This window comes from Alosa pseudoharengus, unplaced genomic scaffold (genome assembly GCF_046254945.1).
Source record: "Alosa pseudoharengus isolate Yale_2024_CS ecotype anadromous, Long Island Sound unplaced genomic scaffold, YU_APseudo_1.1 YU_APseudo_1.1_scf_14, whole genome shotgun sequence".
Lineage (NCBI taxonomy): Eukaryota > Metazoa > Chordata > Actinopteri > Clupeiformes > Clupeidae > Alosa > Alosa pseudoharengus.
The window spans coordinates 13365393-13384584 of NW_027468609.1; the positions used below are offsets into that span (position 1 = coordinate 13365393).

Consider the following 19192-nt stretch of genomic DNA (forward strand, 5'->3'; position numbering starts at 1 on the left):
GGACTGTACCTTTAAGTGCCACAAGCGCGCTCGTGAAATGGAAGTAAGAGAGAGTGAGGGAGACAGAGAGAAGTTAGAGAAGGAAAGTTAACTAATACTTTTAATCAATAATCATTTATTATGATTAAGAACACAATTCAAGAGGCATTTACATGTAGAGATTCAGAAACTGTAAACTACATCATTTAGGCCAGATGAAGTTATTTTTTATGTATATTTTTGGGCTTTATTGCTTTTATTTGGACAGGACAGGAAGTGAGTGGGAGAGAGTGTTGGGGTGGGATCCTAACCCTAGGATATGACCCTGGTCGGACTCGAACCCAAGTGTGGTACAGGCGCTCCAGCCATTTTTCGCCACAGCGCCCCCAAGATGAAGTAATCTTGAGTGAGAACATTTCTCCCACAACCACATCTGCTATATTTGTCTTAGTCTTGGCAGAAGCATTGACCAAGTGGTTTACTCTTTGTGAGACCACAAAAGGCAACTTCCAATAGACACTTAAATAAAACTTCAGACCTCCCAAACTACAATAGTTTAGTTTATACATTATCACAAAGAGTCTGTACAGTAAAAAACATTCAACTGCAATAACGCTAAAAACATATCATAAACAATTAATTCACACACATACACATACACTCACACACACGCACACACAAATCTTCATACACACGATCACAATAAAACTTGATTGTCATCCAATTAGAAAGGTACGGAATGTAGCTAGAAGGCTGCAAGAAGATGATTAGGAGGTTGTCATGGAATCTATTCATACTAGTCCTAGTGTCCTTGACGCACATGCAAAAAACACAAAACATCAATAAAAAAAAAAATTTTTTTGAAGTCCATGCGCCCTAAAGCCTTCACAGCACTCACTCAGAACTGATGAGTTTGTTTTCCTGAGTAAGACCAGGGTCAACATTGCTTAGCATAAGTGTGTTTCACCGTGTGTATAAAAATACAATTATTATTATGTACTGTGTGTGTGTGTGTGTGTGTGTGTGTGTGTGTGTGTGTTTTGTAGATGAGGGAACTATTAGTCATGTGCATCCTCTACAGTGCATATGAGAAAGCTTAGTGAAGCTAGATTGTCCCCTTGCATTTTACCTTGATTGTCGACTGTTTTGTAAGTCGCTCTGGAGTACAGCATCACCTCAATGACTAAATGTAAATGTGATAGCTTTACGAGAATCTGGCCAAGACACGCCTCCTTGGTGGTGGACAATGAAAAGCACGCAGCTCAGTCAGCAGCCATCTTGTCTCAGGTGCAAAGTCCAACCCTCCATTCTTTCACCCCACACTCACCCAAACTCACCCCAGCTCTCCATCTAAGGAACACAAGTCCAACCCCACTAACCAGGCCAGACTGATGCACCGGTCCTAACAGTGGTACATCAGTCTGTGACTCTAAACTGGCCTTCAACTCTGGGACATTAAGTTAGTATCTCATTTGGAACAGAGGCTCATTTTGGGGATGTCTAGAGATGTTGGGGTCCCCCTCGCCCCTCACAGTTCGTCCTTGTAGGCGCTGTGCAGTCCGGCCTGAGGGTTCCCCTTCAGCGTCTTGTGTGAGCCCCTCCAGTCGGTCCGCACCGCGTCGTCGTCCCACAGCGTGGACGTCTCCGTGTCGCTCACCCAGTCTGGGTCGCCGGCATACTGCGCAGGCTGGACCAGCAGGGGGCGTGTGGAGTAGGCCTGCAGATTACGGTTGGGGAACTGGGACTTGTAGGCCTCACTGAGAGAGACAGACAGAGAGAAAGTTGGAGAGAGATAGTTAGTTATTAGTTATAGTACGGTCATAGTATTTTGCAGGCGTTATTGTCCAAAGAGATACTTATTAGTGTAAGGTAAGTTATCTTGAATTTCCCCTTGGGGATCAATAAAGTATCTATCTATCTATCTATCTATCTATCGATCTATCTATCTATCTATCTATTGTTGACCAAAACTCCACTGGTTTCATTCTGATATGCAATCGTTAGAGGAACACGATGAAACAATTCGCCACTTTCTGAGGTATGTGTTTGTAAACAACAACTTTTGATGAAATATGGTCAGGCTTGGAATTTCACCATTTTAGGGGCAAGGCCACTTGGCCTTCAGTTGGGCATATTTGGTGGGGGGCACAAAGGCCACATGTCAGGGCACCAAGGCCAAAGTTAACTATACAGTAGTAGGCTATAAAAATGATCAGAGTTGTTTACAAGAACTGTAAATCATCTGATCTGATCATCTAATATTTACAGATATCTAGGCTATATTTAACATTTATTTTATATTTGGCCTGTTATGAAATCATGTATTGAACAATTTAAGCACAGCTCAGCTTTAAGAAACTCAAATAGCCTAGATGCATGCTTAGCATTTTGTGATCATTAAGGCTACTTTCACAAACTCTTCACAAAAGTCAGCTGTATATCCTCAGATTTGAATATTTACCGATATCTAGGCGAGATTTGTAACATTTATTTTGTATTTGGCCTGTTATAAAATCATGTAGAAAAAATTAAACACATTGTAAAAACTTAAAGCCCAAATTTGGAGACATGCATGTCGAAATTTGCTGCAAATTCAAAACCGGATTACTCTGGAACAGCTTACTGTACAGGGGACTGCTTTATACCTTTGTGTTCGGTAAGGTCTGCTGTTTATTTTGATATACGGTTTGTCATGTGTTGAACGAAGGGTTCGTGAAGTGTTCCACCGAGATGAATGGGTAGGGAGATAGGCGCAGAACCTAGAATTTATGATTCAATTTAATCATTATTTACTTTCGTAAACCATTCACCACAGCAATTAGCGGCTAACATAGTTTAGAAGCTGAGAAAAAGCTCTTTCATGTGATGTGATACTTGTGATGTCTGTATGATGAGTAGGCTACTTGCGCTATCAGTCGGACGCAAACCAGAATATTGAAAGAAGGGGGCACCAAGGCCACAGTGGCCTGTAAACCTCTGATTTTCAAAGGGGCCATGGCCGTCGTGGCCACCGTGAAATTCCTACCCTGCATATGGTCATATTAAGGAAAGATACACACACTTGTCATTCCCACTAGACATCCAGGCTATGCACTGGGCAGTTCTGTGGTCCACTTACTGGACACACCACTGAAAACATGTATGGAGGAAAAGCCTTCATAGCACAACATCATCAACAGTGTTGACAGCAGCTAGCATATTAGCAAGCTTTTTTATCAGTGCCAACTCTGCTACTGGCATATTGGCACCTGGGCTACTGTGGCAAGCTTTGAAAGGCTTATGCATGATTTTTAGATAGTTTCGATAGACTCCATCCTACTGCATAATTCTATATGTTTGTAGATCACTAGGCAGCTCATAACATGGAAGTCATGGAGCACCTCATGGGCATAGCTAACTTTAGAACTCCCATTGATTCCCACTAAAGGCCCTGAGTTCCCTCAATCGGAGTATAAATCCTGACCTAATAGCGCTATTAGCTTCATTGGAATGCGGTGAGCAGTGGAAGCAGATCACGGCCGTTTGCTGGCCCTCGAGTGGGGAGCCGTTTCGATAAAGCTGCCTGGATGGCTGGTGCGGTTTCCAACAGCGAAGTGACGCAGAACATGCTGGAAAAAGTGAATCAGTGAAATAAAATGCAGATGCTTCACTCAGCCCTCCCCCCTTCTCTCTCTCTCTCCCTCTTCCTACTACCCAATCTTTCCCTCCTTCTTTCTTGCTCTGTCTCTCTATTTGTCTCCACCCTTCTTGCTGTGTCTCTATCTCTCCTTTTTCTCCTTTCCTCACTGTCCTCTCCCACTTCCCGGCTTTAGAGTGTCTTGGCTGAGGAAATGAAGCAGAACGCAGCACAGACAACCACAGAGGGGGACTAGAATGGGAAATGTGGTGGCAGTTAGCCAAGTGCACACACACACACACACACACACTAACACACACACATACACACACACACTAACACACACACACACACACTAACACACACACACACACACTAACACACACACACACACACACACACACTAACACACACACACACACACACACACACCTTGTTTTGTATGCATGACATTTCCTTGATGTGAGGGTAGAATATGTGCCTGCCGGCAGGACCTGAGGCATTGGCCTTTTCCCTCTCAAATGCAAGGAAGAAACTTCCAGACTTCCAGTCTCTAACAAACACACACATAAACACACACACAGACACACACACACACACACATACCAGCCAACAACGAGGTGAGAATAAGCATGCCTTAACCAACGGCACGCTTCCCAAAATGACCGGATCTACGGTGCGGGAGCTATTTCTAGAGAGGACACAGCCCAATTTAACCACAGTCAAAATCACCTTAAAACTTGGAGTAGAAAGCGACCACATTATAACGGTGCTTGGGGAGTCGGATGATAGGTCCTATAACTCACGGCTCTCTTTGTTTGGGTCCTGGCTAGAGAGTATGCACGCACTGCAGGCTTATCCAAACCTCAATGATACAGTCCTTCCGCGACACGTGTGATATCATACTATATGTGACAATATGTGTGTATGTGTGTATGTGTGAGAATATGTGTGTGTGTGTGTGTGTGTATGAGAGTGTGTGTGTGTGTGTGTGTCTGTCTGCTGACCAGCGCTGGGCTGGCTCACCACAACACTTACTTTGTCAACTATATGTGACAATGTGTATGTGTGAGAATGTATGTGTATGTGTGTGTGTGTGTGTGTGTGTGTGTGTCTGCTGACCAGCGCTGGGCTGGCTCACCACAACACTTACTTTGGGTGCTTGTCGTACATGATGGGCAAGAACTCGTCGACAGGCATCATCTTAGACAGCGGCTCTGCGTTGATGAGCTTCTGGGCCCCCTGCAGGGAGATGGCGTAGGAGAGCGTCCAGTAGGAGTAGCCGGCCACGACCAGGTTACGCACGTTCTCCACCACCTCCTCATCCTCCGGCTTCACTTGCTTACGGCCCAGATATCTGTGCACGGGACCAAATGCCAAGGTTATGCCAGCCATTAAAACAACACAAAGTAGAACCGCACACACTCACAGCAAGGCTATGGTTTCAGTTATCAGTGCACGGGCCCACGCTATGTAATGGCATCCGTTAAAACAACACAAACTAGAACCGCACACACTCACTGTATGGTTGGTTATAGCTATCTGTGCACGGGCCCAAGCCATGTAACATCATCTGTTAATACAACACAAACTAGAATGGCACACAGTGTGGTTGTGATTATAGTTGTTTGTACATGGGAACAAACAATGACCATTAACACACCACAAACTATAATAGCACACACTCACAGATTGGTTATGGTTGTCTAGTTACACAGCAGATGCTTTTATCCAAAGCGACTTGCATTATAAAACGCATGACAAGTTGGGGTTAGATACCTTCAAGTAGATACCTTCAAGTAAAGTGTTACTGAATATTATCAATATGGTATACTGCAGTGATTCAGTATGTGTGTATATTTGTACGTATAGAATATTATCAATAAGGGATACTGTAGTGATTCAGTATGTGTGTATATTTGTATGTATAGAATATTATCATTAAGGTATACTGCAATGATTTAGCATTAAGGCATGTAGTATAGTTTTGTTACACATTTGATTGTCATCTGATATTGATTTGATTATCTTGTCACATAAATACATACAGTGCAATGTTAAAACTAACACATCAGTTTCTCAGAAGAGAGCGGCATTCCAGTCCATCGCCCACAAGAGGGCGCTCTAGTTCTGGGAAGACTGTTTCCACACTTCACTGCACCCTCTCTCCCCCTCTCCCTCTCTCTTTGTCTTCCTGTCACCCATCTTTATCCGTCTATCTTTATCACAGCAGTGATAGCATTACATAAAAGACCACCCCCCCCCACCCTCCCACCCTCGTCCACCCTCCGCCCCAACAGCTCCCACACAATGATGCGGGCGTCGCCATAGTGACGGACTCACATGATGTCCCAGTCCAGCTCCACCTTCTCCACCTCATCCATGAGACGCAGGAGACGTCGCTTGAAGTTTCCCTGGAAACGCACGTCGTCCTCGAAGATCAGAGCCTTGTCCATCTGATTGTCCACCATCTGAGGTAGAGAGAGAGAGAGAGAGAGAAAGAGAGAGAGAGAGGGAGAGCGATAAAGGAGAGAAGGCAGACATCTTAGCATCAAACACAGTGCTGGTACCACCGGTGTCTCACACATTGTGTCATGCAGCAAATACCGGAACACACACTTACAGAAGGAAGAATTTAAAGTGACTAGCTGGTTCCGGAATAGCAGAAGCATGTTTGCACAGCAACACACACACTTGTAATCAGGGAGAGCTCACTAATACCTTAATACAAGCCCTGGACAGATGATTACAGACCAAGTGCTTTGAATTATGACTAAACATATATGCCAGAGAGTCAGAGAGAGACACTCAAAACGGCAAACAGATCGACAGAGAGAGATGAAAGAATTAAGGTAAAAAGGTGGTGACAGAGTGGAGATTAAGTGATGTGTGTGTGTGTCTCACCTCCTTCCAGATGTAGTAGTGGCTGAGGAAGCAGCCCACCTCTCCTTTAGTGAGGGTGCGGCCAGAGAAGGGGTCATAGTACCCTGGCAACAGATTCACTCCCAGGAGCTTAATGTCACTGCTGTTCAGAGCTCTACAGAGGATGCACACACACACACACACACACACACACACACACACACACACACAAACACACACACACACACACAGAATAAAATATACACACACAGTACGTACAATCAGACACACACTCTCTCTCTCTCACTCCGCCAAATGAGTGCAATCACATATACACACATGCATACACACACAAACACAAGAACCAATCACACATGTGCACTCAGTATCACACACACACACACACACACACACACACGGTTATCGGTTTTCAGACATTTTCCAGGAACTTTTAGTAAACAAATGAAATGGTTTTGGTCCCAATGTGATTTATGTGGATGCATTCATGTTGTAGAGAACCTTTATTTCCAGAAATAGTTCTGAATGCACAGAACTTTCCAGTGGATCCATTCATGTGGATGTCAAAAAAAAAAATAGTGGATCCACGCATGTTTGATATCAAACATTTCTAGTGGATCCACTCATGTGAATGTCAAAATGTCTGCGGGATGTATTCATGTTGCTGGGCACCTTTCTCTCTGCCGACTCCGAGACTGAGTGTGTATCGAGCAGAGGCCAGATAAGGCAGACCTTACCCCCCGTCCACTGCGTCCACCACTTTAGCATTGATTTCCAGCTCGTACAGTGACCACAACATCCTCTCTCGCCGCTCCGGACGCCTCCGCAGGTTAATCAGGTAGATCTACACGGGAACCAGTGGACAAAAGATCCAATCGATCAGCTATTGATCACTTTAACGATTTACTTTTACGACTTATTCCATGAGGGGGGAGAGATTTTTTTTATGTGACAAGAACGATCCTCTCACTGCTGATCAAAGCTATTGATTGGCTATTGATGGCTTTCGAAAATTAACTTTGGGTGTCGTCGTAATGATTTTGGTCCCATTCAAGAGGACATTTTTAGTGCAGCGTTGAACCCTTTCACCTCCATGGCATTATGAGCTGTTAAAAAGGGTTAAGATGCTTCTGTCTGGGTTTATCAGCAATGAGAACAAAGAACAAAGTGTGTACCATCCATTACATATCTTAAAAAGCATACAGTTGGGGAAATACAGATAGCTAAACTATAAAAGCAACGGTATGTGCAAGACCAGGACATTCAAGCCCAAGATATCCAAAATATGCATGGCATAACACAAAGGCAAAACACAAACACACAGTTTTGCTACTAACATGACAAGGCTATACAACAGTACGCGCACACACACACACACACACACACACGCACACGCACACACACAGTGCAGCAAACCCTGGAAAATATACATGTACACAGCCCTAATGCAGGCGAGTCCCAGCGACTACCACCCAGATCCCATGCCGCATAGTTATAGTGCTCTCACCTCGTCAACCTCCTACCTCCACCCAGACCCCATGCTGCATAGTCATAGTGCTCTCACCTCGTCAACCTCCACCCAGACCCCATGACACATAGTGTTCTCACCTCGTCAACCTCCATCCAGACCCCATGCAGCATAGTGCTCTCACCTCGTCAACCTCCACCCAGACCCCATGCCGCATAGTCATAATGCTCTCACCTCGTCAAAGCCCATGAGGTCCGTCTGTTTGAGATCCTGGTGGATGAAGCCCGAGTGGTACATGGGAGGCCCGTCAACTGGAGGACAAACAGACATCTTCAACAAGCACTCCACACACACATTATTTACTTACACACAGGGATATTCAGTCCCTCTCAAATAGTCTGATGTAACATTTAATCTGCCTCTATGGTGCAGTTTAGTCAATCTGGGTGGCAGTTTATAAGACCCTATCAGGCTTTTACGACCGCGGCAGAAACCACAAGTATGATGGAGCATTTAAAGCTCTTCTAAGATCAAGCATAAAGACTGTTAAGACTTGCCTGATTAAAATGTACAATGTGTAAAATATGCACATAATCTTGAAATAATTATAACAACATCCTGTTTGTCAGCATATTATGGATATTGTTAATACAGATATCCATACATGTATCTTAAGCAGTTTAAGTCATGTATGTTGTGACAACAGAGAGATAGCACTTTACAGCAATTTCCTGTGTATTAGCCGCATTGTGTATAAACTGTAGGACAGTGTTTTATGCAAGTTAAAGGAAACAAAACCATATTAGTACCATATTAACTGCCCCCGTGTATTAACCTCATAGCTGAAGACATTTTGCAAAACCAATGTATAAGCCGCAGGTAATAGTTGGGAAATTACAGTATGAGAAAGGAGACTGTTTACAAGGAGAGATACTGACTCAGGGACTCCTGGTAGAGGTGAACGAAGTTGATTCGGTCGTCTTCCACCGTCTGGTGGGGCTTGGCCGGCACGTTCAGGTAGCCATAGCGCTCCTTGTTGCAGATGTACATCTGGACCTCTGTTCAGACACACCAAACTGGAGGATTAGTGGCTAATGTCTAATGTCCTGGACATACAGTCCAGTTTGGTTGCATTTGCTCAGCAGCTGTCTTTATCTAAAGCGACTTACAACATAGATTAACAATACACACATATTCAGATATATACTGTATCTTTACACATATATAGGTATAGATTTTCAGGATATAGATTTCAGATTTAGATGGGATTAAGGCTAGGATTTCAAGAATTAGACAGTCACAAGAAAAAACGTGAATCCTCATGGCATGTACTATTACATGTCATAATAAGTTTGAACCATAACAAAGTCAAAGCCTTTGTCAAAGCCCACAACATTTCATGTAGCACATAGCATTCCAGTGTTCCTTAATCATGGACCTCAATTCCAACTTTCTGTTCTCTGTTGTCGCTTGCTTATTTTTGCTTTAGTGGCTGCTTTTGAATGTAACTGCATACTCTTGGCAGATCCTCATCTGAGTAACACTGGCTCAGGGAAAGCACTACAATCTGCATCGTAATAACCTTGAGTGCTATTATCGGAGTTTCAACTTAGATCACGGTTACTGCCATGTATGTATCAGAGGGTGGAACAGCGGTAACATTGTTGCCTGACGGTTGGCCTTTGCAAGCTTTGGATAAAAGCATCTGCAAAATGCGCTTTCCTTGCCTTGCCTTGCCTTTACTGTACTTTACTTTACTTTTAAAGGATGCATCATACCAGAGGCCCGACAGGAGAAGGCGAAGACAATGATATCATCGAAGGGCCAGGAGTAGTCTTTGTGCGGGGGGTGGAAGGCCAGCTTCTTGGTGCCCTCCTTCCGCAGGTCCAGCAGGACGGTGGAGTGCACCATGGGAACCGGGTAGCAACCCTGCCGGTGGCGATGCTTGGTAGGGAAGTACTCCGCAGTGCGCCGGTAGTATCCCTGAGAACAACAGGAACACAAGTTCCACAAGAATATCAGACAATCAGGAACCGAAGAAGCACAGCAGTATGAGACACAAGAACATGAGAACCTTAGGAATAAAAGAGACAGGGATATGAGAACCATACTATAAAGGACAGGGATATGAGAACCGCAATATAAAAGACAGGGATATGAGAACCGCAATATAAAGGACAGGGATATGAGAACCGCAATATAAGGGACAGAGATATGAGAACCGCAATATAAAGGACAGACACATGAGAACGGCAATATAAAGGACAGGAATATGAGAACCATATGAATATAAGAGGCAGAACTATGATAAATATAGAAATATAAGGCATATGAGAACCACACCATACACGGGAAACACAGAAATGTTTTAGACTCTGAAAGTCTTGTGTATGTCCACTGGATGGGTGTTACACAGATGGAATCTGACCTCATCTGGTGAAGGCCTGGTGTCCTACTAAGAAACACGCTGCCAGTCAGGAGAAAAACCCTTTATCTGAAACCCCTGCTGCAGGATGTTTTACATGTTTTACCACTTTAAATTGAAGGCTCTCTCTGTGTAGAATTAAAAATGCCTTGATCAAACAATTAAAGCTGCAGTTGGCAAGATTTTTTTTTTGATCATATTCACTGAAACCGACACCAACAGCTCCAACAGAACAACATAAATCAGCCAGTTTTAGAAAAAAACCTGCACTTCTACCTCCACCTAGACCCTGTTATTTGTTTTGCAAAAATCCACAGCTCCTGGTTCTTCTGGTCCAATCAGAGCAGGGCTGTGTGAGATCTGACTGTCAATCAGAGTCTGATGCAGTATGGTGCGCACTGACGAGCACAAACTCGATGAAAGGGTGCTCGGTGGTAGTGGGGGAGGGGCATGAGTTGTAATCATTAAAAATGTTGGTCCCCTTAATCTGTCAGACTTGCCAACTGCAGGTTTAAAGTGTGTATAAGTCGGACACAAGTATAAAAGATGTTTATTAGAGCCACACATTGGTTAGTCTGAGCAGAGCGAATAAACAGGCCGAGTCTGCATTCCACTTTGCCACTGGCACAGTAGACGTTCTCACCTGTGGGGTGATGCCGCACCAGAAGTTGGAGTACGCGCTCTGAGAGTCCAGCATGGGGGCAATGACGGACTTGTTCTCGGCCATCAGCAGATTTAGAGTCTCCGGGTTGGTCAGGATGTTGTCTGTGTCAGCATACTGCAGCACCACATCAAAGGTATCAAACGTGATCAAATTAGGACATTTCAATAAATTGTGGCTACATTCTGTCAATTGTGACCAGTATAACTGGCCTTTCCGGTCACTTCTCTTTAATTTATAAAACCTTGATTTAAAAAAAATACTTGTATGACCTGTTCTGTAATGATTTTTGTCCATTTTCGCAATTCCTAAAGCACTGTCTTCCTCAAATTAGTCTCTCCAATATTGAGTAATTAATTTCCACGAGCAGCAGGATTAAATGAAAAACACCAGCACAGGATCTTTCAGTCTAAATATGCTCAGAGCAAACTTGTACAATAAATCCATGGTAGCACCATTTGTCTTAAGAGCCAATCTTGTAAAAAAGGAGACACCATCTAACATATCCAGATAAACAAACACATTTCTGTTACATTTGAGATTACACAAGTTAAAAAAAAACATAGCTAACTGAGCGTCAAGTTTTGTTTCACTGAAAATCCAGACAAAGCAAGGAGAGGAGGACTTTCATTTCGAAGTATAATTGTGAAGTAGGTATAGAGTGTTGAAATACTAGGAGAGGAGTACTGTAAGAGCCCACCTAAGTTCGGAGTTCCAAATGTCGGGATATGTTGTTCAGATATACGGCCCACCCGCTTGCTATCCACAGAACATGCAGACTTACACCTATGTCTGAAAACAGCTATTGTGAAGTAGGTAGAGTGTGTTGTGGCTGTACCAGGATGTAGTCGGCCCAGCGCTTCTTAGCGAAGATGAGGGCACCCTGCTTCAGCTTCATCAGGTACTCATATCGGCCGTTTGGCCAGTGCTTGGGCCCCAGCTCACCAGGGTAGGCTCTGTCCAAACACACAGGGATACACACACACACACACACAAATCAATGTACAATTCAAAGTGTGACATACCATATACCGGTATGTGCATCACCCAACACGCACGCACGCACACACACACACACCCCATTTTGCAAAAGAGCTGCTTGAAGCCCATGGAAACATGTTCAGACATGCTTCACCATGGCTCGTGTTGAAGAGAGTGCAGAGCGAAAGTTGCGCCCTGGAGCACAGGTGTGTTGACCTCTCAGAAGTGACCTCACTCACTCTGCCTCCTTCCCCGCGAGCTCCCTACCTAACGTGGCCTCACAGGCCTCTAGGGCAGCGGATTCAGCTGGCAGGGTGGAGCCTTGTCGTCTCATTAGCTAATTACAGTACTGGACCATGATTTGTCTTTCCTGCCCTCAACATTTGAATTCGGGAAATTCGGACTGGAGTTGCTTCATTGAGAAGTCTCTATTCCAGAACCATAGACATGAATGACAGTTCCTTGTCATTCATGTCACCTGAGCATGCTTGAGTTGATTTGGTTTAAAACAAAAAGGCTGTCGCTAGAGAAACTAGATGTTTAGATTTCGCTGCCGCATCTGTTGAACAAGATATTGACAATGCAATACCTATAAAAACGGCATTTGGTAAAAAGGGTGTTTTAGGCTGTACAGAATTCACATAGTCTGTTGCTCTGCTTGCTTGGGTCTATCCAGTTGCATGCAGAGGCATCTTCTTTCCCTGTGTTGGTTTAACAATGCTCCATCATCAAACCCAAAATGGACTGATACCAGATTCACATTCTGAACAGAATTCAAGTCTGGCTGCACCAGGCTACTCAAGCTGCATACTCAGAGAATAAAAGGAATGTTGCAGATGCCAAAACAAGGCAGCTTTTTTTCTCCAACTGGGATGGATTATGTTAGTTGACAGAAGAGAAAAGTGGGTCAAGTCGGGGGGTCTGAAGAAGTAAACATGAATTTCAGAAGTGGGTCTAAAGAAGTAAACATGAATTTCAACCCCAAAATGCCACGTGAGCCAGATGTTTTGTGTGTAATTACCATTGATCTGTTCAATTTGTGTGCACAATCCAAAGATCTGGTACTCATTACATGTGGACATCCCCTTAACAACACAAGCACAGATAATACCTCAAAACAGCTGCCTGCCTTTGAGAAGACTAGGGCCTGGACAAGACCAGGTTTGTCCCTGCATCCACATCTACATTTATTCATCTATGCCCAAGTGCTAAGAGGTTGCCTTACAGGAGTGCTAGTTTATTAGTCAGCTGCTCTTTGAGTTCAAGGGCATATCCAATGCAGTGTTTCCCATACATTGACTTATTTGTGGCGGCCCACCACAATATCAACATTGACCACCACACAATGATTTTCCAGGTTATACTAAATTGTGCTTAAATCTGGTTAGCATCATAACCACACTGTGCTAATTGTTAAAAACTGTTGTATTCAAGTGAATTCTGCAAACCAACCACCACAAATGGAATTCAATTCTGTGGGAAACACTGCAATGCATATGAAGAGTTGGTTCGACTTGTTAATTTGTCCTGTTAAAAAAAAAAAAGTGGAAGTCTTACCAAAAAGTACACTGCTTTGTAATAATTTAAAAGGCCCTTAATGTGCCTTGTACTTCAGATGCATTCTGCATTTGCTCACTTCCAGGACATATCTCCATTTTCTCCTGCAAAGTAACATGTGTGTGCACTCCGAGGGGAGCAGAGCAGAATCCTGGCACTGTAAGCATAGCTCTACCATTTACACACAGCCCCTGTGTACAGAACATCGACTAAGTCACTACTTATTGCATTAAAAACGGAATATGGTGGTTATTCGTCATACTATGCCCTGTGTAGTCGATGAGTAGCCTAGAAATCTAGACGCACCCTAGCGGCAGCAAATTACATTTGCTGCCAGGACTAGTCTAGCAACTCTCCGTTGGGTTGTGAGCTCGAAAAATTAAACTTCTATCAGGCCAATCAAATCGTGTCTAGAGTCGTTAGGCGGGCTTAACATAATGATTGATGGCAGAGTTGCAACGGTTTGGCTTGAATTCCCTGCTACTTGAAAACAAAGAAGATGGATGTTGCTGCTGGCAAACAGTGTGACACGAAGCTTTTTAACGTTACGTTAAGCTTTTTTTAAGTTAGCAAAAGTTTGAACTAGCCAACTAGCTCCGCTGGTGGGAAAACGCATGGGACTCATAGCCCTGTCCTATTGCGTGCAGAGGGAATTTGAAAGACAACCGATTATCCCGCCCCTCGGACTGAGCACTGCGAGTGGTGAGTGCCCAGACCCTACATTTTAATGTGGGTCTTGCTCGTCAGGCTAAATCTATTTACCCATCTTAAACAACCTGGCCCAGCCCACAAATAGCCTGGGAACTTTACGTCCTGGTGGATGTTCTGAACACAGGGCCAGTCTGTCAATGGCCCACTGGAGGATTATGGGTGATCAGAGGAAGGTCAGAGGTCACAGACAAACTCACATAGGTTTGTCCTTTGGCCTCCACTCTATGTAATGGTAGTGCTCCTGCATGACGGTCAGCCAGTCTCTCAGAACGGCGGTGGTGTTGTCCGAGTTGTGGTCTGTCGCTGCCCTGAAGTGGAGAGATATTAACGTTGAGTGTGTGTGTGTGAGTTGGAAAGAGATAGAGAGAGGGCCACAGCTGTACGTCTCATCATCTTGACCGTGGAACAGAGTTGAGCAACTTGTCAACCAATTCTCAAGACATCCATGACACTCTGCTGCTGCCACATCTACACATTGAGGGCAGAAACTCTGGGTTATGGCCTAGAGTTAAACCTATAATTTGGTGGATTGGGTAGACCATGGCACAGAGACAGGACAAGAAGAACCTGCCTGATTCATGTGTCACAATATAACAGTGAAAAAGACTGCAAATCGCTTTTATTCTTATAAATGTGAGCCCTTTTTAGTGCCCAGAAAGCACACACACACACGCACACACACATTCCCCCTTAGACTAGCAGCAAGAGTAGACCTGTGGGGTTCCAAAACCGCAAGTTTCCAATGAGTAACATTAACACTTACAATGGCATCACACACACGCTATTCAACTAAAACCGACACAAAAGAGCGATATGAAGTCTCAGCTCATCAATTAGTCTTCAAATAGGTTATTTTTCCTTCAAACTAGAGAACGAAGGATTGAACTATACATTAGGTGTTAAAACGTCAAAGTTCAGGCGTAATGTGTCGGGGGAGGGGTAGCCCCCGACTGAAAACAAAAGCAAGGCAGGGGAGGCAACGTGTAATATACGGACAATTGATCCTTTTGTCCCTCAATCAGTAACACGGCAACTTATCGGATTCCTAACAACGACTCGGAGAAGGGACACATACCAAATGGAGATGCGGTCTTTCGGGTAGTTCAGCCTCTCCAGAGCACCGAGATAAAACGGCAACGAATGGGCAGCATTTCTAGCGATAATAGCAATCACGACAGTAGGCTGCTGCATCTTTGATTCTTCGGTGAAGTTTTCCTCTGAAAAGTAGCATTTTGAGGTTGCGAAAATAGACGCAAGCACTAAAACGGCAAGGAACATGGTGGTGCACATTCCTGTTGCCCCGCGCGGCTGGCTGTTTCACGGCAGCCCTGGTCCGCGTCAGCACTTTAGGAAAAAGAGGAGTCTCCCTTAAAACTTTTACCCCCCTTTCCAACAACTGCTAAGTAGGAGGCAATGGGGTTTTACATTTCAGCTTCCGTAAGATCCTAAGCATGCCTAACTGCTGGGCGTATCACAGGATATGCGAGGGTTTCTGTAGTTATAAACAGTTGCGATGAAAACTACGTATGGCAGTCCTCAAAGGCTTTCAGAGCCTATTCTAGCGTTGTCAGTTACGTATTCAAGAAAGTAGACTAATTTAATACATGGTTGCATGTAGGCTATTCTGAATAGGCTAATTGTAATTTCTAATATTGATGTTTGGCTAACATTCTTCCACAGGCACGTCTACTGAATACAACTGCCTCAATTCCTTGACTACTGGAAGTCTATTAGGTTATTATTTTCCCTTCCCACTTAATCATGGTACACCCTGACATCCCATTCACAAGGGCAGCCCACGTCTATCCGCTTACAACCACTAGAGGGTGCAATGGAGTATAATTTCTCTGTGCTCCTCATCTTCAGTGAAGTTGAAGTGCTTGTGTGAAGTGGTTAGAATGTGGACATTTTGCTCACTGTCTATGGGGTCACCCCGAAAATAAACTCCTGCAAAATAAAATATTTCCACGTATTTATGAACAATGCAGCCATAAGGAATAATTAAACTGGGCAAAGATCAGTCTTTCAAACACACTTTCCCCGAAGAAGGAACTAATAAAGACGCTGTGCTATTGCTTACTTGTGGCACAGTCGAGCCTCCCCAGTTTAACAGTGGCAGCATTGAACAGAATCTATGCCACTGAGCATCTTCTTTGAGGCTCAGTGGCATAGATGTGGGTTATATAGGAATGGGGCAGAGAATAGGGAGAGAACGCAAACAAAGAGGCCTAATCAGAAAAGAAAACAGAGGAGTGAAAGAAAGCCGGCAGAGAAAGAGAAGAAAATGGGCTGAGGGAATGGCATGACAGTGAGCTGAACTGAATTTAGTGGCCCCTGTAGGAAAGGATTGGGGCCCCTTGGCCTAACAATTGAATCCGGGTGGTATAGTGGACAGAGACAAAGGTCATGAGGGGTTTCCATTCACAAGTGGCCCGCTCACACTCACACTCTCTCTCACACACACACACACACACACACACACACACACACACACACACACACACACACACACAGGGCCTATGAGGCCACTTTCCCAGCACCCTCTGTGTTGCTGGCCTGAGAGAGTTCACTCTCCTCCCCACTAACTTTTCACTGCAGAGGTCGAAGGTCGAAGGTCATTGGGGATAGAGAGGGGTGGGTCAGGCAAGGGTGGCAGCGGTGATCAGTGTGTGCATGCATGCAGGTGGGTGGGCGGAGAGGCGGGTCAGTCCCAGAGCCCAAACATTTATTCAGAGAGGTGGGAAAAGAGGAGAGGGTGGGTGGAATGGGCTTGGTAAGGGTGGGGGCCTCTCTCCATCCTGAAGACGTCTGCGGTTGAGCTGTGCTGTGCTGTGCTATCCTCTAGACGTAGTGGGGGGGTCCATACATGTCACTCTCATTCTCCAACACACACACACACACTCTTCTTGCACTCTCCCAGATATGTCGCATATACAAATATAAAGGCCAAAAGTCGGTTGGTCAGTTTAGTGGAGTCTCAGTGTTGCCATCGGCTACGCGTTCAGGCCCACAGGTCCTCAGTGAGGTCCATCAAAGTCTCATGGAGAACGGACCAGCTGTTAGGCCCTGGGAACTCACTGAGACCAGCGTATACACGGCCAATAATCAATAAACCTCACGTTCCCATACAGACGTACTGCACCCCCTCACACACACACACAAACACACACAACCCCTGGGTCAATAACTGTCACTCAGAGTACCACGGTTGGCACATTCATTCTAACTTACTCAGCAGCCTTTTTTGCAGTAGGGGGGTTGGTGTGTGTTTGTGTGTGTGTGTGTGTGTGTGTGTGTGTGTGTGGAGAGGGGAGGTGGTAAATGCTAAATCCATTTGCTTCTCTCCTTCTTGTTCATCTCATGTTTGTCTTTGGATCCCATCCCTTCTGCACTTGCTTCTCCACCCCGACCTTGCTTGTACTTGAGAACAGATGGCTTGGTTTCTGGACAGCACTGGGCCCTCTCCTCAGCTTCCTGCAGTACTTATACGGCTTGTCCAGCTTCAAAACAGACCTCTCAGCTTTGTTTCACAACACAAGACTAAAGTACATCATTAAAGCATCACCCCCCCAACACCACAAAGAAATAACAACACTTGACTTGGTGAGTGCACTTTAGGACAAATCTTTCGCTATGTGTGTGTGACCCACTCTGGGTTTGCATATAACCAGTGAAATGATGAATTTGATGCCACAGCAGGATTTGTTGTTGTTTTCTTTTTGTTGTTTTTGTTTGTTGGCTTTTTTGACAAAATGCTATTCGGAAAAAGGTGTTGTAAAGTTACACAAGCTTTTGTGTCTGAATCATTAAAGTTACTTTCAAAAATCAAACAAGTGCAAGGCATGGCAATTTATCTTCCCATTGTTTTAACATGCAGTAGCACAGAAAAGTAGCACTGAATATGTTAGAGAACATCTAAATCCAAAGGATTCCCTCTCCTTCACTGTTGTGATAACAGATATTGTTCACAGATATTTCCTCTCCAAGACAACAGAGTGGTGCACTCTTAAATAATCTGTCGAGATTGGTTCAAAAGAGTACAGATCCAAAACCAAAGACCTCCAGTAGCTACAGGTCCTTACTAGACCCAAAACCCAATTCCACATTTTAGCCAGGTTTTATTATCAAACCAAGATACCGTGATATAGAGAACTGTGGAAGCCCATTGGTGTCCGTTTCCGAAAAACGGAAGGCATAACCAGCAGTGAAATTACTGCTGTAATAAATAAACTTAAATGTGTGCATTAAAGTCTTACTGAATTGTTCAGAAGTGCAGCAAACATATGTTTCTTGTAGACAAAGGTTTTTAAATGCAGCTGTTTACTCAGTTCCAAAGAAAGCTTTAGACTCCTGATGCCACAGCAAACATGAAAACTAGTATAGTATGAGGAGATTGAGGAAATCATTTCAGTTAACAGTGTTTGCTGTCAGTGACAAAGACAATAAGTATTTTCATGACATTATGAAGACTGGTTCTGTTTTGTCCAGTGGTATGTTTAACCAATATTACATAACTAGACAAAGGCCAGACTAGCTGTCAAAACATAAGAGACGTCTACAAACACACGTGTCATATTTAATTTGATATAATTTGATAGTAATTATACCATTAGTTTTATGCTATTTATATAGCAGGCGACCAGCTGCTCAGAAAGTCAAATCAAAGATTTCACAGCAAGTTTCATGCAAACTTTTAAAATTTCATTTCAATTAAATGTTCAGTGTTACAAATGTGGGACATAATGTCAGACCCATCCCTTTCACATCCTTTGGTTCTCAATTATTTAGCTTCTTCAGTGGTGCTTTTCAAAGTTGTTGGAGTGCCTTATTTTCATACGGCACAATTTGCCATTTCACTTTAAAATTTTACAAGAGTATCTTTACAAGAGTATATTTTGGACAAATAAAACCCTT

The 19192-nt window shown here is 44.0% G+C and overlaps 1 protein-coding gene across 1 annotated transcript; it reads right to left on the reverse strand.

Moving 5' to 3' along the window:
- Nucleotides 1-526: 526 nt before the first annotated feature.
- On the reverse strand, nucleotides 527-15760 carry cercam (cerebral endothelial cell adhesion molecule). Its single transcript, XM_076283903.1, has 12 exons — nucleotides 15354-15760; nucleotides 14476-14586; nucleotides 11868-11985; nucleotides 11012-11146; nucleotides 9722-9926; nucleotides 8882-9001; nucleotides 8178-8254; nucleotides 7213-7319; nucleotides 6500-6632; nucleotides 5939-6066; nucleotides 4749-4952; nucleotides 527-1736 (listed from the first exon to the last, which is right to left on the reverse strand). The coding sequence occupies exons 1-12, from the start codon at nucleotides 15566-15568 to the stop codon at nucleotides 1508-1510; spliced, it is 1782 nt and encodes a 593-aa protein (XP_076140018.1). The 5' UTR covers nucleotides 15569-15760; the 3' UTR covers nucleotides 527-1507.
- Between the last annotated feature and the right edge of the window lie 3432 nt (nucleotides 15761-19192).